At 40.0% G+C, this 23670-nt stretch overlaps 3 protein-coding genes and 1 long non-coding RNA gene across 6 annotated transcripts; 3 read left to right on the forward strand and 1 right to left on the reverse strand.

Annotated features, from left to right (window-relative positions):
- Positions 1-15834: 15834 nt before the first annotated feature.
- LOC129738723 (ADP-ribosylation factor-like protein 16) lies at positions 15835-16833 on the forward strand. Its single transcript, XM_055729970.1, has 2 exons — positions 15835-16404; positions 16465-16833. The coding sequence occupies exons 1-2, from the start codon at positions 16080-16082 to the stop codon at positions 16689-16691; spliced, it is 552 nt and encodes a 183-aa protein (XP_055585945.1). The 5' UTR covers positions 15835-16079; the 3' UTR covers positions 16692-16833.
- LOC129738722 (endoplasmic reticulum metallopeptidase 1-like) lies at positions 16815-19962 on the reverse strand. 2 transcript variants are annotated; one of them, XM_055729969.1, is made up of 5 exons: positions 19827-19962; positions 18230-19742; positions 17647-18171; positions 17377-17588; positions 16815-17317 (listed from the first exon to the last, which is right to left on the reverse strand). In XM_055729969.1, the coding sequence occupies exons 2-5, from the start codon at positions 19679-19681 to the stop codon at positions 16861-16863; spliced, it is 2646 nt and encodes an 881-aa protein (XP_055585944.1). In that variant the 5' UTR covers positions 19682-19742; positions 19827-19962; the 3' UTR covers positions 16815-16860. The 2 variants fall into 2 exon arrangements, with proteins under 2 accessions (XP_055585944.1, XP_055585943.1); XM_055729968.1 differs by lacking the exon at positions 19827-19962 and having other exon boundaries at positions 18230-19810.
- Positions 19963-20977: 1015 nt separating this feature from the next.
- LOC129739729 (uncharacterized) lies at positions 20978-22187 on the forward strand. Its single transcript, XR_008735954.1, has 3 exons — positions 20978-21371; positions 21433-21540; positions 21606-22187. It is a non-coding gene; the product is annotated as an uncharacterized LOC129739729 (long non-coding RNA).
- A 490-nt stretch (positions 22188-22677) lies between these two features.
- LOC129739442 (39S ribosomal protein L27, mitochondrial) lies at positions 22678-23399 on the forward strand. 2 transcript variants are annotated; one of them, XM_055730893.1, is made up of 3 exons: positions 22678-22828; positions 22885-23060; positions 23126-23399. In XM_055730893.1, the coding sequence occupies exons 1-3, from the start codon at positions 22768-22770 to the stop codon at positions 23327-23329; spliced, it is 441 nt and encodes a 146-aa protein (XP_055586868.1). In that variant the 5' UTR covers positions 22678-22767; the 3' UTR covers positions 23330-23399. The 2 variants fall into 2 exon arrangements, with proteins under 2 accessions (XP_055586868.1, XP_055586869.1); XM_055730894.1 differs by having other exon boundaries at positions 22897-23060.
- The last annotated feature ends 271 nt before the right edge of the window (positions 23400-23670 follow it).

Genomic DNA, 23670 nt, shown 5'->3' on the forward strand with positions numbered 1-23670 from the left:
CAGGACCTCATCAGGTTATACCAAACAACGATACTGTCGGTCATAGAATACGGAAGCTTTTGCTTTGGGTCCGCCGCGCAAACCCACTTGATTAAACTAGAACGAATACAGTATCGTTGTTTGCGTATTGCCATGGGTGGTATGCAATCGACACATACGATGGGTCTCGAAGTACTGGCGGGAATAATGCCGTTGAAAAATCGGTTCTTCGATTTATCGCTACGTTTCCTAATTCGAAGTGAAACTATGAATCCTTTGGTGATAGAAAATTTGGAAAGGCTTATGAATATTAATCCGCAAGTAAAATATGTAGATAATTATAAAACTTTTAGTCAATTAGAAATAAATCCTTCTTTATTAAATTCGGACACGAGTCACTTTTACCCGATTAGCAGTTCCTTGATAAAATTCGATCTGTCCATGACCGCTGACATCCGTGGAATTCCAGATCACGTCCGACCCAATATCATTCCTTCAATCTTTGCTTCAAAAGTACGTGAAATTGATCCTATAAAAATGTTCTTTACTGATGGTTCTAGAATCGACAACGCGACTGGCTTCGCAGTGTATAATGAGGGCTTTGAAGCTTCGTTCAAGCTTCGAGAGCCATGCTCCGTTTACACTGCTGAGCTAGCCGCTATTTACTGCACCTTGGAACACATTCGCACACTGCCCGTAGACCACTATTTCATCTATTCGGATAGTCTCAGCTCCGTTGAGGCGATTCGATCGATGAAACTGATGAAGCGCTCTTCCCATTTCTTGCTGGAAATTTCAGGGATATTGGGCGCTTTGATCGAAAATTCGTATAGGATTACCTTAGCTTGGATCCCGTCTCATTGTCTTATACAAGGCAATGAGAAGGCGGACTCATTGGCTAAGGTGGGCGCGTTACAAGGTGAAATCTTTGAGAGGATTATAACTTACAATGAATACTTTTCAATACCTCGCACTTTAGCGATTAACGCTTGGCAGTCTAGCTGGGATAATGGCACAAAGGGACGTTGGCTCCATACGATTATCCCTAAGGTTCCGACGAAGGCATGGTTTAAGCATTTTAACTTGAGTCGCGACTTCATTCGCGTGATTTCTCGGCTCATGTCAAATCACTGCTGGCTTGACGCGCACTTGTTTCGTATTAATCTCGCTGCAACCAATGTTTGCGTTTGTGGGGATGGCTACCACGACATCGATCATGTTGTATGGACGTGTGAAAGGTATGGTCAAACGAGGGCTTGGCTACTGGATACCCTTAGGGCCCGAGGTAGACTACCTGGTGTTCCAATTCGAGACATTTTGGCAAACTTAGATTTTGGATATTTGTTCCCAATTTACAAATATCTCAAGCTGTCTGACTTGGTCGTTTAGTCCGCTTATCCACGTAAACTCTCCCCTTGTGTGTTCTTCATTTAATGTCTGTTTTGTTTATTTATTAGTACCACCTCTCATCCAACGGGTTCGACACATTCCTGAAGGCTGGCCAGAAGATCGGAAACTGATACCAAACCGTAGCTACCGAAACCACAGCTACAGGAGGCCACCGCCGGACCCTAATATGGAAAACTGATATTGGAGAATTACCCCTATAAATCCCTTCCTTTTCCCTTGGTTAAAGTTTTTTTTTTTTTTCTAACTGTTGAGTCGCCGCGACTATTACGGCCCCCTTCCCTACTAACCTAGTGAAACGAATACACTCGGCACATTGAAACTTTGTAGAAGTAAAAGGCCTTTAATAAACTAGTTTTAAATATTTATTATTTATTAACTGAACTGATTAACTGATAAGTCGTACTGATTTCTTAAAGCAGCGAAGTTAGGACATTCGATGACGACATGATTAGCTGTTTCTGGTACCATACAGGTCTCGCAGTTGACATCATTCACGATTTTCATTTTCGCCAGCCAGTATTTTGAGTAATCGTGTGTAGCCATGAGTCTATTCAAAAGTCGGACGTCGCGACCATCAATGTTTTTTCCAAAGTACCACGGTGTTTTGGAGAATTCAGGTTGTATATAGAAAAACATCTTGCCTTTGTCCCTCGAGTAGGATTGATACCATTCCTCTGTTTTTTTCCCCAGGGATGCCTTGAAGAGAAATATACTGTCCTTTAGCATAAGGTTATTCTCGTAAGCGTTGTCCGATTGAAGCCCATGCTTGGCCAGACCATCTGCTATTTCGTTCCCAGTAATCGAAACGTGACTAGGGATCCACTGGATTGTGATATGATATAGCGAGCAAATTTTAAGGATTTCGATCAGAATGGTTTCGTCTACCTTGGAGTCTTGTGCTGCGTCTAACATCAAGCATGCTGCTTTGGAGTCAGTGTAAATGACTGAATAAAATAATGAAAACTCTTGAACGATTCTTGTAGCTTCTCGGATGGCAATCAGCTCTGCTGAAGTGATGCTAGTTTCCTTCTTTAATGACTTGCAAATTCGATGTTTGATGGTTTCAAAGAAAACGCCTATCCCACATTTGGGTCCATCCTTCGAGGCATCTGTAAAGATGCGCCCTCTTCCTCTGTACCTTCCGTTCATGGAACATAGTGCTAACTGTTTTACTCGTACTGGGTTTGAATTCTGTTTAGATGTTATTAGACCTTCCAAGTATGGAACAAGCTATAATGTTATTCGTCGAAAAGTGTCTGCAAATCTCTTTGGTTGTTACAAACTCCTGCCGTAAGTTACTCTGGCTCTTGCCCACTAAGAGCTACAATAACGTTTCTCGGAGTCGTTTTTGTTGATCCAATTACTTTCCTTAGACCAGGCCCACCAATGGTTGCTAAACCTCGAATCGAGTACATTCAGCAACATATTTATCAACCCATCATCGCACCAACAGTTGCTAACTTGATTCGAGAAATAGCATTCGAGCAGTAGGTTGTTACAGGATGCGTTTATGTAGCAACCCGGTAGCAACGCAGCCGGTAGTCGCTATCAAAAAGTAACCAACACAAATACCTACCTGGATCGCAACAATGGGTGCGAAAATAAGTGAGTAGATAAAAACGCAACCAATCAAAACATTTAAAATACCGACCGAAATAGCAATTTGCGGTAGGCTTGGTCTTAGACATTGATTGTTAATTAGCGAAAGTGAGTTACGGTTTGTCAAACTTGCATTGTTATACACTGAGAAGTTTTGATCCATGGTGCTTCTAAAGAGTGCTGTATGAATTTTGAGCATAGCTTGCGGATGTGCCCCATTTTTGACCCCACTGAGAACCTTAATCATGTTAAGCCGATCTTGAATTTTTGACCTCAGTTCCTTAGTATGTACTCCGAAATTGAGAAAGCGATCAAATACGACGCCTAAATACTTGTGGTTTCTCACAGTTTCCAGTCGAGTACCACTGATTGAGAAGTCGAGTTCACGAGAACCGTGTTGGAAAAATATAGTTTTTGTTTTTGCCGGGTTGATGGAGAAGTTTAATGTCTCAGCTGTGCTGGTGAAGGCATCTAAATATGATTGCCCAAGGGCGTTAAGTTCATTTACTGTTTTGGCTCGAACTAGTATGCCAAAGTCATCGGCATACTGCACTAATACTGCATCGGTGCTTACGGTTCTGTGCAAATCAATTGTATAAATATTAAACAGACTGGGAGACAGAACGTCCCCCTGTGGAAGCCCGTTGTTGATGATTCTTGAAATCGTTTTGTCGCTCATGCGTTAAAAGCATTGGACAGATCCATACAAATCAAGGCAGTTAGAAATTTTGAGCGTTTGCTTTCTTTAAGCCAATTGAGTGCATAGTTAACGCAGGTGTTGGTAGAAAGATTTTTCGTAAATCCAAATGAGGTTTCGGGCAAAATTCGTCTTTCTTCGAGGTATTTTTGTAGGCGTTCAAGTACTGCTGAGTTGGCGATTTTCGTGATTGCCGGTACAAGGGAAATGGGTCTTTTTCCAGCTATGCTACTCTGATCGCGACCAAGCTTAGGAATCGCGATAACTTTTATGATTTTAAGATTTTTATCAATGACACTTCTCTTCCACATGTCATTCAACATTGATATAAGTTTATCTGTAACATCAGGGTTTAGCTGGGCTAAGAAGTCATAAGAGAGATTATCTACTCCTGGCGCTGATGATTTTTTTTTTGCCAAGGATTTTGTACCAACTCCCCATGTCCATTAAGTTATCATTGGCTACAGGGAGAGGGATATCGAAAGTTTGTGGATCGTGTGGTCCAAAATGCGTGTCTAAAAATTGCTTTACCAGAACCTCGTCACCTCTCAAAAAGTTATTCTCTTTCCTGAAATATCGTTTACCTGTTAAGCGATTCACCTTTGCCCAAAGTACCTTGGAGCTTGTGAATGGATCAATTTCGTTAGTAAACTCATCGAATCTCTTCCGTATCTCCTCCCTTTTTTTCTTTGAAACATGGCAGCTTTCTTTTTGAATTCTACAAGGTTTTCAGGGGATGATATTCTGTTGAACTCTCTTCTGGCTAAAGTTTTTGCTTTCCAAGCCTCGTCGACACTGTCTGACCACCAGAACTTGGGTGTCCTTTTACTTTTCAACCGATTTTGTTTGCATATTTGCTTTACGTTACTCGTCAGATCACTTATGGTATTTATTTGGGATGATTCAAGTTCGGATAATTGTTTAGCTATTTTGGTTTTATTGTGGTAAAAGTTATTCTGGGTTGGTAGTTGTATGAACCAAATTATTTCAATGCACATATGTTCGCTGGAAATACCGTAGTCTAAAACTTTCCAGGTGAGAGCGTTTTTTAAGTTAGCTGAGCACATTGAAATATCTATAGCAGATGAACGTTTGTTGATTTGGAGTGGGATGAATGTCTTACTCCCGTCATTCAGTAAAAGCACTCTACTGCCGTTGATAGCATTTAACAATTTATCGCCTTTGCCATCGCTAACATACATGATGGGCGTTGAAATCGCCCCCTATCATAACCTTTTGATGTTGATCGAGGTTACCGAGAATAGTACGAGTGTCTGATTCAAAATCGGTCAAAGAAATTGATGGACTCATGTAAACAAAGCATATAATCAAGTTTAGCTTATTAATCTTTAGACTAACTACCTGTGTCGACCGCGAGAGGTTTTGTGGTGTGGTAAATTTGGTGAAGCTGTATGAATTCTTCAATAAAATTCCTGAACCACCGTAACTATCTTCCCTAGAATGAGGTATGAAATGATATCCTGTTAAATTGTATTGATTGGTTCCTTCATATAATTCATTTGTCCATGTTTCGTAAAGAATGGCTGCTGAAAAATCTTCTCCCGTGAGAACTCTTTGCAATTCCGCCTTATTTTTATATAAACTTTGTACGTTGATTTGCAAAATCTTGAATTCGTTTGTAGTGCCCATTTTAGAGAGTAGAAGTAGATGATGCAGTGAGAAATAAAAGGAGGTTTTGTTTTAGGTTTATTTTTGGTTAAAAACTACCGAATTGGCCAAATTGAAATGTCTCCTAGTACAGGTATTGAAAAGTTCTTTAATTTGGTCTTGTGGTCCCAAAAGACCAATAAACTCAGTGTAGAAGGTTATCATTTTTTCCTGAAATGATCTTTCTAATTTTGCTTGTGCCTCTCTTACCTCATTTTCATAACGTTCTTTGTCGCCCACGTTCCATGGGTTTTGGAGTCCCAATCCGATGTTGTTGCTTTCCGCATTTCTGACAATGTTGTTCCGCTGTTCTGTTGTTTCCTCTGCAATGCTTTTCGTCGCATAATCATCAACCCGAGCTCGTTTCCCTTTGGTTATTGTTGGATTTGACTGGTCCTTGTACAACCTTACGGCTGCTTGAATGGTCTTACGTTCCTGATTCGTCTTGTTCCATTGGTCTCTCAGGGGGTCCTTCATCCGGTAGCTGTTCGTGTCATACTCGCAAAGCTTTCCATCGGAGTAGGAAATTCATTGACGTCCTGCAGTGGGGTGTACAAATTTTGGCTGCTCATGGATACCGAACTCTTCTGGAAGTTCATGTCGCTCTGCACACTTGTCACAGCGTTGGGCTCCTTTACAATTCTTCGTTGTGTGACCGAATCTAAGGCAGCGTTGACATAACACAATTGTGGGTGTATAAGGTCTAACTTTCGCGGGGCAACCGAAGATTCTCACGGACTCTGGCAGTTGTTGTGCACGGAAGGTAATTCGCAATCTGTTGATTGGTTCTTTTTCCTTGCCACGATGCATCCGGTTGATGCTTATAATTGGAACGACGCACTCAGTATCTTCAGATAATTCTGTTATGTCTATATTAGTAGGGATGCCTGATACTATACCGGTTATACAAACAAGGTGTTTCGGAATGTAAGCTCTATATTCCTTGTTATTTTCATTTATGTCTTCAACTAAACGATTTGCTACTTATGAATACGATAATTTTGTGCTTACTTACGTACTTCATATCTGCAATGGACTGTTTGTATAGGTTCATCTTACGCACGGTGCTACCCAAGGCAAACTTGTTGATTTTCGCTGTACTTTCGGCTGATCCTTTGCGCAACTCGAAATAGATTCTGTATGGACCAGTATCTGTAACTGCATAGTTGTAGTTCACCAGTTCTTTCTCCTGTTGTCCTTTGGCCTCATCCATTTGCTCCTGTTCCTTTGTCCAGTCCGGTAACGTTGTTTTTCTGATCGCTCCTTTCGCTGTTCCGTCCGGGTCCGGGGGATCCGGCGATTTAGTGACGCTGCTCATCCCGCTAACCTCACTTCTTCATGCGCAACGCACTTTTCGATTTTCTCAAGGTTTGTCCTATCCCTAAACGAAAATCCACTATCCACCGTTTATTCGCTATATAATTAACAGTTGAGCACTATTTTTAACTTATTATTCGTAGCTTTTAATCCGATTTTCCGACAAATGACCGTAAGCAAAAAAGGGGACTTCTGCACATAACCAAAATGGCGAACCGAATGCGTCGACAGTTCGGATTTCAGCGGCTAGGCTTCGCCGCCACGAGTTTCTGGGCCTGCCTCTTCTTCGATGACCTTCTGGATTCCAATCTAGCGCCTCTCTGCAAATCTCGTTTTCATCTTTTCGTAGCGTGTGCCCAATCCATCTCCACTTACGTTCCCGAATCTCGATTTCCAGCGCCCTTTGATGACACCGGCGATGTAGTTCCTCATTCGAGATCCAGTTGCATCCGTACAGCAATACGGATTTGACGTTTGAGTTGAAGATTCGGATCTTTGTTCGTAGAGAGATCTGGCGTGACCGCCAGATGTTTCGGAGACTCGCAAACGCAAATCGGGCCTTTCTGATCCGGGTTTCGATGTCTTTCCTGGTACCACCATCAGGCGTTATCTGGCTACCAAGATACTGGAAGCACTCCACTTTCTCAACTTGTTGCCCAGCTACCATGAAACTGGAGGGATTTCCTGTGTTGATCTCCATTGACTTGGTCTTCCGACATTTACTTTGAGACCTGCTGCCTTGGAACTTTCGGTGAGGTCGTCGAGTTTGCTCTGCATATCCGGTTGCGTTTGGGCGAGCAAAACAATATCGTCAGCCAAGTCAAGGTCGTTCAGATGTTCCATCGTTGAAGGATTCCACGGCAATTATAGATGAAGATCAATAGCTTTTACCTTCCGGCATGCAATATCTTATGTAGTAATATTTATAGACCCCGAGATAGCCCTCCAAAAACTTCAGAGGTTGTCGCAAGAAAGCAGAGCGTCCCCAATTGTGAGTCCCTTGAAAGTGGTCTGTGGAAGATGGTCTTCATGCTAAGAAATGGCTCAGCAAAGTATGGACTCCAAGAAGACAGTCCGTGCTGTTTCACAGGAGACGGTAGATTGGTTGGGATCCGAGAGGAGTTCACCAATTGCCAACAACGTCAATAGGTTTCCTTCGGCAAACTGACAAGCGAAGGATGGCCAAGATCTGCGGTGTTTCCTGCTGCAGCTTTTAAGCCCTATCAAGATGAACCATGTGGGCAGTAAACTTGTGATGATCGTAGACGTAGATCACCTATAAATGTCACATACTCTACAGTTTCGCGAACACCTACAGAGTATGGTCTCTCGAGTTAGAAAATTCCGACATGTTCTAACCGAGGGTCCACATCGTATTGCAGGCGTTAACGAGACGGAAGAGTGTGTTGTGGTTTGAGGCGATCCAGGTATCAGATACAAACCCTGTGGTCGCAGAGCAGTCCTTGGTTCAACAGCTCTGTTCCCGACACATCAGTCGACATAGAATCTCAAACCATGCAAAGAAAGGGTATCCAAAGCTAGACAGCTGCGCAGCTGGAAGGTTGTTAGTTGGCAGCGATCGTCTTACTTACTGAGTGACGTGAACTTCGAAAAATTCAAATTAGTAGTAGTTGGGTAAAGTCCAAAAGAGCTCAACAGGCGAGAAGCAGTTTAGCGTACTGAGTGCCTAGGTTCCAATACGTGCCCAAAGGATTGAAAACGATCGATCAATCTAAAAGTGGGTGTTCAACAGGGTTTCTATGAATCATCAGAGGTAATCTGCAGAGTTGGGATTTGCGGGTGTTCCACGGTGCCTTCAGAACGGCATCTATATTGAGCTTCAGAAAGCCTACCGTAAATCAGAAGTACTACTTGAGACTAATTAAAAATTGTTCTTCTTTTAGACGTTTCTGTTGCATGACATGCAACATCCCAACAAAATCTGAATCTGATGATTTTTGAATCGACTTTGTTCTGGTACATACATCAATGCTGTTGCATCAAAAGTCAACGACGCTGCAACCTGCATCATGTCGAACTGTCATGGAAAGAGAAGCCTTATTGTCAAAGTGCCTATACGATACTTCCTGTTGTGCCTGAAGAACAATCTCAGCAGATGTTCCCTCAAAGCAGATGCCGATTCGACGTCGATCGAATTGAGTTCAAAAAAAATCCCTCGTGTGCTGCTGTATAAGCAACTTCGAGTTGTTAAAGCGACGGTTTAATAAATCATAGGCGATATCGTAGTTTGAATTTGTTGTTCGGAGTGAATCGATAACACCTAGTGCTGCTGCCCGTAATGATGCCTTTAAATATTCCAACTTCTGGATGGCTGGGAGTGGTTTGTGGTGAATCATTGAATTGGATTTACCGATCCACTCCAGCCATTGTCCACTTGCTCCCTGGAATATCGGTAATTCAATATTCGGTAATTTAGAAAACTCAGGTTGAGGTTGGTTGGCTATGTCGATTTTCGTTTATTTATGATGGCCTTTTCGAACGCAGCTAAACCAGCTATATATTTTATCTCTATAGCTTTTCTTGATTGATGTTCATTCATCAGGATTGAGTTGTTCCAACGCACTTTGAGCAGTGTCAAACGTGCCGTAGCATTTCTTGAGCATGTCTCGCCGGGTTTCCAGTAAAATTGAATCATCCTGGAATACGTAGATGGTTTCTATTATTTGCTCGATCTGTGTGCTTGCATGATTCAGTTGACTTAGCAAGCGGTCAAACTCAGATTGCAACACATAAACTTGTTGGGTTGGGTTACCAGTCGGCCCTGCTGCTTCCACCAATCAATCACCTTCTTCAATTAAGTTCTCCATTTCTGGTTGTACGAGTTGTTCGAGTTCAAGTATTTGTGATCGATCTTCCTGTATCATCATCCATGTATGCAATCATTTACGGCTGTCGATATTCACATATCGACCCGCGTAAACTATGTTCTCCAAATTATATATTTGATTAGTTTTCTCAATATTCTGTATCAATTCCCGATTTTTTTTTTCAAGATGGCGCAACACAAACGTGCTTTCGCACTTTCTTCAATAAGGATCCGCCATATTGGATGATTTGGAAAAAAATGCTGAATTGATAGAGAATTTTTGAAGTAGCTTTTTTCTACAATATCCACGGATTGTTGAATGCCTGTATTACCTACATTAAAGAAATAGTTTAAATATTTGAAATACAATGACCACTTTCACCTCTAATCCGGCTCGAAGGACCAAATGTTAAGTTCGTGTGTACAGGTCGAAAGTTCAAGGAAGAAGAGATATGAGTTTAACGTGAAGTGCTGATGCTCGCGACGAATGACTATCAGTGTTGTCAATGATAAAGATTTTTTGCTTTTCAACGTAAATTTAGTTTATTGTGTGTGCCATATTGTACTGAACAGACACAGTCATAAAAATACTTTGAAGTCACCCAGAAAAAAAGTGAAGTCACCGAAGGAAGACCTCCATGGCAAACCCGGAGGAAATTCAACGAGCCGAAGCAATGGAACGTCAACGAAACGAAAGCGGTTTAAAGATCCTCGAGCTCAAAACCACAGCCACTGGCAGGTCGTCGAGGAGGGAGAAGATCGTTGAGCCGGAACCATGAGGTCAAACTAGGTTCACCTAGCCGGGAATTTATTGACAAACGTCGACTCTTATGGTCATTGAAAGAACGTTCGGCAGGAGGCAAGGATGGTCGCCATGCCGAGGCCATTAGAAGTTCGTCGAGCCAGGATAAGGAGGTGCCAGAAGTTCGAGGAAATCGTTGAGACGGAGATCCATGGAAGCGATGTAAAGCCTGAGCAAAGAGAGATAGTTTTGTCGAAGCTACAGGTCGGCGCACCGAATCCATCGAGCCGGAACCACTGATAAGTCGTCAACTGTATCTGCGTAGTCTGTGGATGAGTGTGTTGAGGAAGCTGTGGAGGCATGACTTTTTTTTAAATAGATTAACGTCTAACGTCAATATTATAGGGATGCATACTGAAATTCACGAACGGCGGGCATCAAGAGAATTATATCTATAGGAGACAACCTATCTAATTGACATACAACAACTCGTCGAAAAATAAAACAAAAATTTCACATGGCATGACAAAATGACATGACATTACATAACATGGTAAAATGATGTGACACTGCAAAACTATATGACATGACATGACACAATTATATGACATAACATTATATGACAAAATGATATCACAAGAAATGACAAAACATTATCACAGGATATGACAAAATTCTGCCAACATGACATGACATGACAAAATGACATGACATGTCAAAGTGTCAAAAATTATATGAAAAATATGAAAGTAACGGCCTGCAGGACACAAAAAATGATATCGATACATACGTAGGGAATCTGCCATCGGAAGACAAAAATGACAAAATGACAGGGAATGGTCAGCATATTTGTCTTTTTTTTAAATCTTAAGCAGTTTTATTAAAATGTTCAGCATTCGAGGGACGAAAAAATGAAGAATGCCGGAGCAGCCAACATGGGACTCACTCCAGCCGCCGACCATGGCCTAGAGGATAGCGTTCAAGTCTTCTAAGCCAAAGGTCATGAGATCGAGTCTCGGTCACGGAACACATAGTACTCTTTCTGTGGACTGGTGGTATTAGCATCAGTAGGATGCTAGTCATTAAACCCTGTAAAGATGTACGCTTTAGTAGAATTTAGATCTCTTCAAAAAAACATAAAGTTTCACTGAGATCCTATATGTGTGTGTTCGATCTAAAAAAAAAAATGACACAAATGGCGAAGGTTTCAGTAATTCTCCGTTCCTGGTACGTGTAATATACGACTGTTTTTCAAAGCGGCACACGTTTCAGGATCTGCTGTAAGTAGAGCACATCCTGTAAGTAGGGTTAACCAGCTGTGTTGATGTGAAATCAAATTTCCACCTTGTTTAACATAAACCATACACTGAACCTCAAAAATACCCAAACTTGAGAACTTTCCCCGCCAACCCGAATGAAACTCCCTCCCTACAGGTTTGGCTATTGGTGGCATAACCCAAAGTTAAGCTTTTAAAGGAGAACTCATCCCCCAAAATCTGATACCGCAATAAAATGGAAATCAAAATAAAAAAAAAATAACTGCAGGTACGGGAATCACACCCATACCTGCAATGGCTCTGCGATTTCATCTCAGGATGCTAACCGCTCGACCACTGAAGAGTTGTTGAGAGAGGCAGCTACATCATCGTATATGCGAAACTTTCTGCGAATGAAGCGGGAATAAAAGTTATCCCCCAAAAAAAACAGTTCTTCGCTTTGAACTTACCCCCCAAACCTAAATCTGCCACGATGGAGGTAACAGAATAAGATGCGCTTACAACAAAAACCCCCCAAAAAAACAGTTCTCCGCTTGAAGGACAAGTTTGGCGTATTGGCAACAAGCTTGCAAAAAATCAACTCAACGAGTAAAAATCGGCTCATACGAACGTGAGTGTGAGGCGGAACAGAAAAAAAATCCACCCCAGGCTGAGCGAGAGTAAAATAAAATCAAGATTCCTTTTTGAACCTTACTCACCAAGCACCGCATACTCGCTCCGAAAAAAAATCGCTCAAGTGGTGAGTAGAGTCAAATTAGATGACTAGAAAATCTGCTCAGCACAGCACATGTGATTTTTTCTTCGGTGGTGAGTTGAGCAGACTAGCAAGGAGCCTGAGCCTGATGGGAAAAAAATCCGTAGAGTAAAAATAAAATCCGCTCACAGGTAGGCTGATTTTAAATCCTTGAGTCGGGAAGAGTCTCTTGGTTTTGACTCGCTTGAGTATTTTATTTTGACTCGCATGAGTATTTTTTTTTGACTCGCTTGAGTATTTTTGTTTTGACTCCGATTCTTTTTGGCTAGCTTGATTTTTTTTAGATTTTGACTCAAGGTTTTTCTGGCTTGCTGGAGTCGTTTGATTTTGGCCTGAGTCGTTTTTTCTACTCGCTTGAGGCGTATGGAGTTTGGATTCTGGCTCGGCTCGTCGTTCGTGTGGAGTGCACTGGTAGAGATGATTGATTCCTTTACCTGTATTATACAGGCTGTATATACCGGGACAAGCGTCGGGTGTCTGGTTTGAACCAAATTTGTTCTATTCGCGCTGTTTGCTTGCGTCGCTGATTGTAGTGCGCTATTTAAATTACAAAAGAGTTTTTAATTTCTATCTCTAAATATAATTCATTTAGAAATTGTTTTGAAAAATTACGGCATAAGCCAATTAAGTTTGTAATCATACAAGAAAAAATACGTTAACGCAATTATTTATTATGGTCCATTTTTAAATTTTCATAACTTAACATTTTGAATGATCATTGCGTTTGAAATTTTAAAACTTTAACTCGAAATAAAGAATTCACTTTCAAAAATTCAAAATTTGATATTTTTAAAACAAATTTTATGATTGACAATTAAAATTTTAAAATTCATAACTAAAAGTCAAAACTAAGCATTCAAAATGCAAAATTCACAACTCCATTAATTCCATATTAAAAATTCAAACTTCAGCCATCAAATTATAGATTCAAAATTCCAGGGAAAAAATTAAAAACTCAAAATTTAAAATGCAATATTCTGAATTCAAAATTCAAAATTGAACTTACATAATACATAATTATAAATTCGAAATTCCAGATTGAAAATTCAAAATTGTAATGCAAAAAATATAATTCATAAATTAAAATTTCAAATTGAAAACACAATATTTGAAATTAATCATTCAAAATTCTATTTTCAAAATTCAGAATTTAAAATGAAAAATCTTAAATTTAAAATTCAAAATCCAAATTTAGAAATTCAAAATTCAAATTTAAGTACTTTAATTCAAAACTTTCCAAATTCAATAATTATTCAAAATTCAACATTAAAAATTTTATATTTAACATTCATAATTTTCTTTTTTCCAAATACGAAATTTACAATCCAAAATGGACCATAATAAATATTGCGTTAACGTATTGTTTCTTGTATGATTACAAACTTAATTGGCTTATCCCGTAATTTTTCAAAACAATTTCTATATGAATTATATTTAGAGATAAAAATCAAAAACTCTTTTGTAATTTAAATAGCGCACTACAATCAGCGACGCAAGCAAACAGCGCGAATAGAACAAATTTGGTTCAAACCAGACACCCGACGCTTGTCCCGCCCGCATGAGCCAATACTGTACGCTGAATCTTCCGTATCATTCTATTCTGATTACATTAATAGTAACATTCGATATTGCATCTTGGCTAAATGTGCCTTTGCTTGAACGGATAAAATATTATTCCCGAAAGATACGATGAATATTCTTAGGAACAAAATGATTAATTTTGCAACGCAATCAAATGATAGAGAACTACTTAAGAAAGATACAATTAATGGTCTTCAGAATTAATTGAGTATTTTAGCAACACGCACACACTTCTTCGCTGTCACATCAACACGCGTTGTCGAACTGTGTAAAAAAAGTTTCTCCCGGATCAGGTCGGGCTAATTTTATAATGACTCGTCCAGTTACGAAACTGGAACCGGAAGACGAAGGCTTCGAAGAAGGATATATGAGGGTAAGTAAAATACGTTTTTGTATTCATTGTGGAAAACTGAAATTGTTTTTTTATTCTCAGGCACAGGCTGGAGGAAAAATCCGAAGAAACTTTTTCTTCCGGAGGCAGAACCAATGCAAGGAAAAGCATCACTACCCGCCGACCGGTTTGGCAGTGATGCAGCAGCAGGCTGCAGTTCGTAAGTGCTGCAGCGATGGAACATCCGGAAGCTGTTCCTGCAAACATCCGCGGAAGGTTTGTTTTTTTTTTAAATTAATCATTTTAGAGGAATAATAAACTATAGGTATGTGAAATAAAATGAATAAGAGTATATTAAACGTTTTTTTTATTTTTTGCGGAAATCCAATTGCAATTTATAAAATTAACAAATCCCCAAATTGGGTTTGAATCTTTTCATTATTGGGTGACGATATGCTCTATCGTTACCTTTTTATGAGAGGATCATTAGATAAAGATAACACGAATGATCAAACCGTTTTAGAACGAGTAGAAAAAAGCAAAAAAAATGAATGGTTACTCTACTTAACGACCCGTTCGCTGTATCGTAAAGTGCGTCCAAACGATTCCATTTCATGGAAAAAAGACTACCTTAATCGTACATCAATAATCCAAAACTATAAAGCTAATCTTTCGTGTGTCTTAGGAGGAAGATAATGGAAATCGTTATTATATAATACTGTTCTATGCGGGCCGGTATATACAGCCTGTATAATACAGGTAAAGGAATCAATCATCTCTACCAGTGCACTCCACACGAACGACGAGCCGAGCCAGAATCCAAACTCCATACGCCTCAAGCGAGTATAGAAAAAACGACTCAGGCCAAAATCAAACGACTCCAGCAAGCCAGAAAAACCTTGAGTCAAAATCTAAAAAAAATCAAGCTAGCCGAAAAGAATCGGAGTCAAAACAAAAATACTCAAGCGAGTCAAAAAAAAAATACTCAAGCGAGTCAAAATAAAATACTCAAGCGAGTCAAAACCAAGAGACTCTTCCCGACTCAAGGATTTAAAATCAGCCTACCTGTGAGCGGATTTTATTTTTACTCTACGGATTTTTTTCCCATCAGACTCAGGCTCCTTGCGAGTCTGCTAAACTCACCACTCGGTTGAGTAGGGAGTTGATCTTGAGCAAGAGAGTCTAGAGTGGTGATTTTATTTGACTCGGCTCTGTCCGGGTTAGCTTGAGCGGATTCTCTACCCAACTCAGGCAGCATAAGGATGGAGTCAAAGAAAAACTCGACTCGGGCAAAAAAAATCAAAATTCGCAAGCTTGATTGGCAAGCTGTGATTTTTTCACAAACTTAAGTTGTCAATCTTGAACTTAGGTTTGGCGGGTGGCAGTTCTCAAGTTTGGGTATTTTCGATTTTCAGTGTACCCGTGTACAATTTCAAAACTGCGATAATACCCATCTAACATATACAATTATAGGCTGTGAAGTATCCCTCGTTTGAAAAATTATAAGAAATTAAAATGCAACCAAATAATTCTAGATCATAGATTAAATCGACAAAACAAATATTATAATGTAAAATATTCAATCAAAGACTATTAAATTTTTTTTATATAAAAAACTTTTTTTTAATTCCAATATTTTTCTGTAAGTAACCACCTTATTATTAATTTATTTTATTTAAGTAAAATGAGGATGATTTGTCAATTGCTAATTGAGTTAGTAAAAATTGCAATAACAAACTATTGACATCATTCAGATGCAATGTGCTGGTTGTGTTATTGAACCCACTTGGACATGAACCATGTGGCATTCAAATATTGATCAAACAAACTCCCCGAAACGAACTGAACCATTCCAAATAGCTGGCATTAAACTGTTAAAAAATAACCAAAAAAAAGGATGACTTACCTTTGTTTGGGTCCCATCAGCGCGGGAAAAACGTTGCTGCTAACCTGCCTGCAGAATCCGGCCTCGGTCAATTTCACTTCCCATTCGGTGCCGAGCGTGGGAACCAATCTCTTCACCATCAAAATTCCTCCCATCGTTATCGACGAGAAGGACATTGCCGTCAAGCCACCGCCACCGCCCCGGAAACGAGATCTGGTACAGGTACGGGAGGTAGGCGGTTGTTTGGCCCCCATCTGGCGGGACTATCTCAACAATCCGGTGGAAAAGCTCATCTACGTTGTGGATACCTCGAACTTGTGTCAAATTTCCGCTGCCGGTAAGGTTCTGTTTTTCGCCTTAGAAATTGCTTTCAATATTGATCCACATATGTTTTCAGGTGTCTTGCTGTATTCGATGTTAGCGGAACCGCGACTACAGACGACAAAATTCCTGCTGGTCTTGTCCAAGATGGATCTCGCCTACCGACAGATGCGTAACGAAGCTCTGCTGATGCTGCAGATGGAAAAATTCAAAAAACAAATTCCACAGGATATCACTATCGTGCAGTTCAGTGCTATCAATCAAGAGGGCATCGATGAAATCTACAATTGGTTGGGTGCATAACGATTAATCTGAGTTAGGTTTGGGTTATCGCTACTGCTAGTATACATTTGTTATAAGCTCTACAATGAACCAATAATGTTTATACTAATTTAACTGTTAAAACGTCAAGGAACAGTTTCGGAATAAATAAAAAAAAATTAACCCACCACAGATTGCAATATTATTTGATTTAGAACACAAAAACGGTCATAGCTGCCACCGAGGGGATGACATGGGCCCATGGTGGGAACTTTTGGATCAGTTCGTTGAACTGTGTAGTATGATTGGGGCCAGTCTCCCAGAAAGTTGTAACCAGTGCAACATCAGCGAAGAGTCCATCATAATCGGGATTATCGTGTTCGAAATCCATCGTTATCTCCCAGGGCTCAGCACTAGGCAATCCGTGTGTTATCAGCACGAAGTGTGCCTTTTGGCCGTTGAATTCCGTGGGCGGGGTCACCTCATCCAAGAGACTCCAGCTCGCTAGTTTAACCCCAGGTTTGGGACCAATGATCAACGATGATTGTATCGATCCTTCAAAAGTAAAATACAATCTCGTACGATTAGCAGTTAGCTTCTCGCGACCTTCGTATAAAAGATTATTCATGGTAAGGAGATCTGGCCCAGGTCCTGGGAGCCAAAAGTTACTACAAACGTAGAAATACATTTAATTATAATAGAGTGAAAATAAACAGAACAAACTTACTCAAATCTTATCTGATGCCACATGGAATAGAATGGAACCGCGCAGAATATTTCTGATTCGCACGTACTCATCGATCGCATTGGAACTATTGTTTGGGGACTGGCAACCCCACGTATCATGCGATGTGAGTTTCGATCCATTTCTCTAAAAAGAAAACCCGAATCGCTGGACCGATAGTTTCCATTCTCGTCGTGGAATATTCTAATGACATTCTGGAATTGGAATTCGCATTAATTTGCTGTCATATGGTTTTGACCATTTCATTCTTACCGTCACATAATGTCGCTGTACTGTTGGAGCATTGGCACTGTCATCTCGGTACGGAAATCCAACCTGCGTGAAGCATGCCAACAGTATAGCTATCAAAATGAATACGGTCAACCGAGCAGTTAGTTCTGAAGCTTTCTTCAGCAATGCAATCAGCGGCACGATATAGCTACTGACCAGCAGCATGCAGAGGGCTGCTATCGAGCCTATCAAGTATTCAGGATTCTTGGCCCCACCAATGCGTCCGGAAATCGGAATGAACAGCTTCATGAACATGTGATAGTACTGGGTTGCCCAAAGCATGGTAACCAACTGGAAAGCCACGTGTACGGCAAGCCAACGGCGAACCGTGTTCTGATATCCGAGAAGCACCGAAACGAGCGAAGACATTAGCGAAAACAGCAGCACAATCATAAAGATGTAGGCGCTATGGATGCCGGCAAATGTCAGTGGAACCACCAGCAGAACCCAGAACAGGTTCACTCCGATAAACCGGGATTGTACCACTTGCGACAGGTTGAGGACCGACTGAAACAAGAGAAGAAATATTATTCGATGTGAGTGAAATTATTTTAACAATTAATACCTTTTTATCCGCAAAAAACTTGTTCACGGCAATCTGTGCAAAAGCATGTGCCAGTAAAGCAGGGCAGCAGTATAGGCCCAAGACCAGGTACGGTGTTGAAAACCAGGACATAGCTCTTCCCATCGAGTCCAGCTGCCGACCGATGAATAAACAGGTTAGTAGCCCGACGATGGTTCCCAAAACGGTTGCCACAAAACCGTAAATGGTTTCTTTTACGATGGCAGCCTCACCGACTCGTCTCACCGACCGGCTTAATCCACAATACGGTAGCAAGATGGCCAAAATGGAAACCAGCGAGTTTATCGTGACAGCCACATCGCTGGAGTAGCAAACAAACAGAAGCCCCATGAAGTCGTAAAAAACTTTGAATCCTTTTGCATTTTCTTCGTTCTTACTGTTGGCCAGTTCTTCGCTGTTGATCATTTCTCGAGTGAGCGCAAGAATGTTATCACCAGTTCGCTGCAACACTGGTAGCGATAGGTAGTCAATATTATCAAACTTGGTATGATAACGATATCCCTCGACCATATGGGCGAAATCCATTCCAGGGATGTTGCCAAAGTCTCTAAATATCCTGAAATCAGTATCAGATGGTATCAATCCAGATTGGAATATTTCTTCTGCTGCCGCGTGGGCAAAGGGATGTCTGATGGCCCGAGCGTACACGTCTATCATCCACGGGTGCTGCGGTCCACTTTGGAAAAGCACTTCCTTGCCACCCGAGCCAGCCGATTCCAGATTAAGAAAGGCTCCTACTTCGCTGGCCCAGGGATGTTGTGTAATGAACCCATGTGCTGCTTGGAGTGGTGTTTCCTCCGCGCCGTTGAACAGAAAAATAACGGAATGTTGATTACGTTTCGGTTCTCTCGATAGTACCCGCATTATTTCCAGCATTACACAACAGCTAGCGCCATCATCGCTAGCTCCGGGGCTGCTAGCTACCGTATCGAAATGACAATTCAACATCAAAGCAGGGCTAGTAGCATTTTCACCGACTAGTTTAACGACCAAATTTTGCACATTCCGATACAAGCTTGTCAGGGGGTTGCCCATAAATGAGATAGGATAGCCTCCGCTCACGACCTGATGTTCGGCAAGAAGTTCCTGGTTTCTGTGCTTGCTTGCTTGGATCAGTTCAATCTGGCGCTTCAAATAATCTGCGGCCAGCTTCTCGTTGGCCTCGGATCCTGTCGGTTTCGGACCGTAATCGTTGAGCACCTGCAGATTATCCCACGCCCGTTCCGCAATAAACGCTCCAGGATAGCTCTTCAGATGTGCAGTGGTTAAAGCATCCGGTAGATAGGTGAACATGTAACTGGACACGGTTCCACAGAACAACATCAACACTACCCCGAACATTCCCATCTGGGAATCCAGCTTGTGAAGGTTGTTCTCATCTTCGCCAACAGGTTCTACTTTGCCGGTACCACCACGTTTCCGTCGTTCAACCATTCTGTCCGAATCGAACTCTTATCACACAATGGATTGAATTGATACGAGGCACATTGGTTGCCTAAAACCAAAGGATTTATCACAAGTAGAGGTAAGTCTCAAATTAAGTCACTGATAACGCATTGATAATATGTCATATACTCACCTCTTCTTCTATTGAACAGCCTATTCGATGCAGTCATTTAGTGGTATGAATAAGGTTTAGCAATTGCTTCGGTAGCTTTGACTTAGCTCGAAATTAATCAAAGCAAAAGTCCAAAGCATTTGCTTAGTTTGGTATGAATAAACATTTGCTTAGCGGATGTGTACTAAAGTCTTAGAACATAGCTTTTGCTTCGAAAAATAGAGCTATCCAACCAGCAGAAACTGAAGTTTTCTAAAGTAAAATGAAAGATGACAATCAGAAAATTGAAAAGTACGGCTAAAGTAGCCTTGAAGTCGACGAATCGGGTGGTGGGTGTAAGAACGACCGGATTTTTTTGGTAAATTTGTGCTCGTATGTTGATGTTTAAAGAAAAATGAATACATATTCAAATATTGTCAAACAAAAATGGTCTAACTTTAATATCTATCATAAGTTCTCCCCCCCTTTGTATACAAAATAGGCAATAGGCGCGCATTTTAATTTAGATATTTTTTCTTAAATCTTAGAATTATATAAAAATGAGAGATCTGTATAATGTTTTAAATTATTACAATTTATTTCCTACTTTGAGCCAATTGGGACTTCATCCACTATAGCCGGATTTTTTTTTAATTTGAAATATTTACTAATTGATTTGTTTAATTTCATCTTAGACGAATGATTTTATACAACGACAAGAATATGAAAAAAGTTGGGTTATCACTTCGACTTTTCTTTATCCATGTTGAAAATGCCTTTTTGAATTGTTTTGAAGTGAAATATTGCTAATTTGATAAATTCATAACGTTATTAAAGATTTTTTTTATTGGAAAAGTCTGCTACCGAGCATGCTTAGAAAATAGAGCAATTGCTTGGAGATTTGCCGAGCAATTGCTTTAGATTCGAGCTTTATTCATACCAAACTAGCTTGTTCTAAAAGTAAAAGCTCCTGACTGAGAAAACAGCTGTCAAAAAAACTTTATTCATAACAACCGAAGCAATTGCTTTAAGCGACTGCTCGACTGCTCGATTTAGTTTAGCAAAAGCAATTACTAGGTTTTTTTCATACCACCCATTGGCTCGCAATATGTTTTGCTGTGGCTATGATCACACTTAAGAAGATTGCATATACCCGGCATAAGTTGCATTTGTGTATTTAGAGGATAATAGCCGAATCAGTTCCCGCATAGCTAAAAACCATACTATGAATCTTGCGAATCATTCGGTTCTGATAACATTAATAGTTTCAATTGCTTTTGAGTCATTGCTAATGTGCCTTTGCTAGAAACCAGTTAAAAACCATTTTTAAAAGATACCAATAATCTTCTAAGAAATTCATTGCTTAATTTGGCAACGCATCGATAAGATACCAAATTATTCCCGAAAGATTCAGTTAATAATCATAAAAAATAATCGAATATTTTAGCAACGCGCCTCAAATTTTTCCGGCTGTCAGCAAACCGCGTGGCTGAAATTGTTGACAAAAAAAATCATCTCCCAATGTTCAAAATGTTACTATATTGGGCTGGTCCGGTAGGCAACGGCAACGGTTCCGGTGCTGCAAGGGTGAGTACGCTTATTTATTGTGGTAATAGGATTTTTTTAACAGTAAGATATTTTATTCTAGGCGCAGATAGTCGGGTTTCTCCAGATCGAGGAACAGGCGGCACTTGGTTCCGGAACAGAAGTTGGAGATGGAGGCTACGTGAAAACCTTAGAGCAATGTAATAAAAGGGTAAGTAAAATTACTTTGTGTATAGCGAGAAACTTAAATTTCATTCTTTTCATTTTCGCCCCCAGACTATGGAGAATCCATCCATTGTTTAAAAAATGCGACGTACTCAGACACGAGAACCAGCGCCACGGGGCACGCGGGGCAGCACACGGGGCAGCAGCGCCAAGAAAGGTTCAGCAGTGCTCCTTCAACACGAAGTAGGATGGATCGGAAGTGCCATTGCATTTGGTACGGAAAATGCTGCAGGATTAGGAGCATCCTAAAGGAGTATCAGTTAACATCCGCAGGTAGCGGAAGGTTAATATTTCAATGATTAATCTAAATGTAATAAAAATCGTGTTGAATTAAATATATTAGAAAATTAAATCTCGTTTGATATTTTTTTCCGGAAAACTAATTGGAATTCAATAAAATTAATAAAATCCCAGTATGGGGAATCTTTTCACTGTTGGTTAACAATAGGTTGTATCGTCATCTTTTTATGAGCGGATCATAAGACAACGATAACACGTTTGATCAAACCTTTTTAGAACGAGTAAAAAAAAGTAAAAAAAATGAATGGTTACTCTACTTAACGACCCGTTCGCTGTATCGTACAGTGTGTCCAAACGATTCCATTCCATGAAAAAAAGATTAGTTTGATCATACATTAATAATCCAAAACTATAAAGGTAATCTTTTCTGTGTCTTGGAAAGAAGATAATAGGAATACTTATTGTACAGTATCGATTCATGCGGGTTGTTTTCTCGCGTTGCAATACAATCATACGTTTGATTCATTTTTCCCAATAGCTAACAAACAAGAGACTGTTTTATATCAAGAAAATTCACAATTCATAGATAATTATCTCTAGATTATCACGTAAGAAAAGCACAGAAAACTTTTAAGTAATCAAATAAAACAGATAACAAAAAATAAATAAATTTGTAATTCATTGAAATTTGAATAATTTCTTTTTGGACCCAAATGAAAAAAAAGGTCCTAAATAAAAAAATTATAATGAATTTTTTTTTTTTTAAATTCATAGTTTTTATAATAAAATCTAAATACTTCCCAATTAGTGGGGTTCTATCGTTCGAATATTTTACCATTTGACGAGCGCATGGCAGCACTGCATAAAACTGTCATTGCTTTATTTTCATTCATTCGTTCAAATGCGAGCGTGATTATGCGTGCGGTGCGGCTTATGTAAAAATACGGTTTTAAATCACTCAAAACATCTCAATATGCTGATCAATCAGTTGTCTAGCACTTCAAAACTTTTACTAAGTAGAACAACATTCCTCGGTAAGTGAAAAATGTTTTACTTATAGAATAACACAATGACCAATAACATCTTTAAGATTCTATCTCAGTAACCGCTCGGCACGCATCGAAAAAAACCGGAGGCAGTACCAGAAACCCACCGAATCACGGGCGACCCAAACATCGGGGCTGGAAGGTACAAGATGGCCACTTTGTTTCGGCGGGTTCCATTTTAGTTACGCAACGGACCCCTCGATTCCATCCCGGCTTAAATGTAGGTTGTCGATACGGTTTAGAATTAGAGTTGTCTAACTTGATTACGTTTTTCAATTACAACAGGTCGGTTTCGGTAAAAATGGAACCCTTTTCGCTATGGAACACGGGAAAGTGTATGTGACCTGTGAAAAGCTAGACCCAAACTGGGATCACACCTGGGTGCAGCGAATCTACGGGGGTCGCGAAAATCAAACGATCTACAAGAAATTCTTCAACGTGGTCCCAGTCGAACAGCACCAGAGGTTTAAACTGGTCGATGAAGTATAGTCCTGGATACTTGTTATAGCCTGTATTGGTGGAAACGTTGAGAATATAGTTAATAAATAAATAACCTTAACACAAGATGTAAAAATAGCAATCCGAAAAAGATGATCCTAACGATTTTTTAGCTATTGACGAACCTTACAATCTTTACAGAATTGTATTCAGAGAATTTTCCAATAATAACAAATACTTATTTAATAATCGTTCTTGAATATGAAAAGTATCCTTTATGCTACAAATGAATGAAAGTTGTTTGTTTTTCAAGCGCTATTTCTAATTTATTGGGATTTTTTACGTTGTTTTCTGAATTTTTTTTATTTAAATTCTAAATTTGAGTCTAAAAT

This window comes from Uranotaenia lowii, chromosome 1 (genome assembly GCF_029784155.1).
Source record: "Uranotaenia lowii strain MFRU-FL chromosome 1, ASM2978415v1, whole genome shotgun sequence".
NCBI classification, from domain to species: Eukaryota; Metazoa; Arthropoda; class Insecta; order Diptera; family Culicidae; genus Uranotaenia; species Uranotaenia lowii.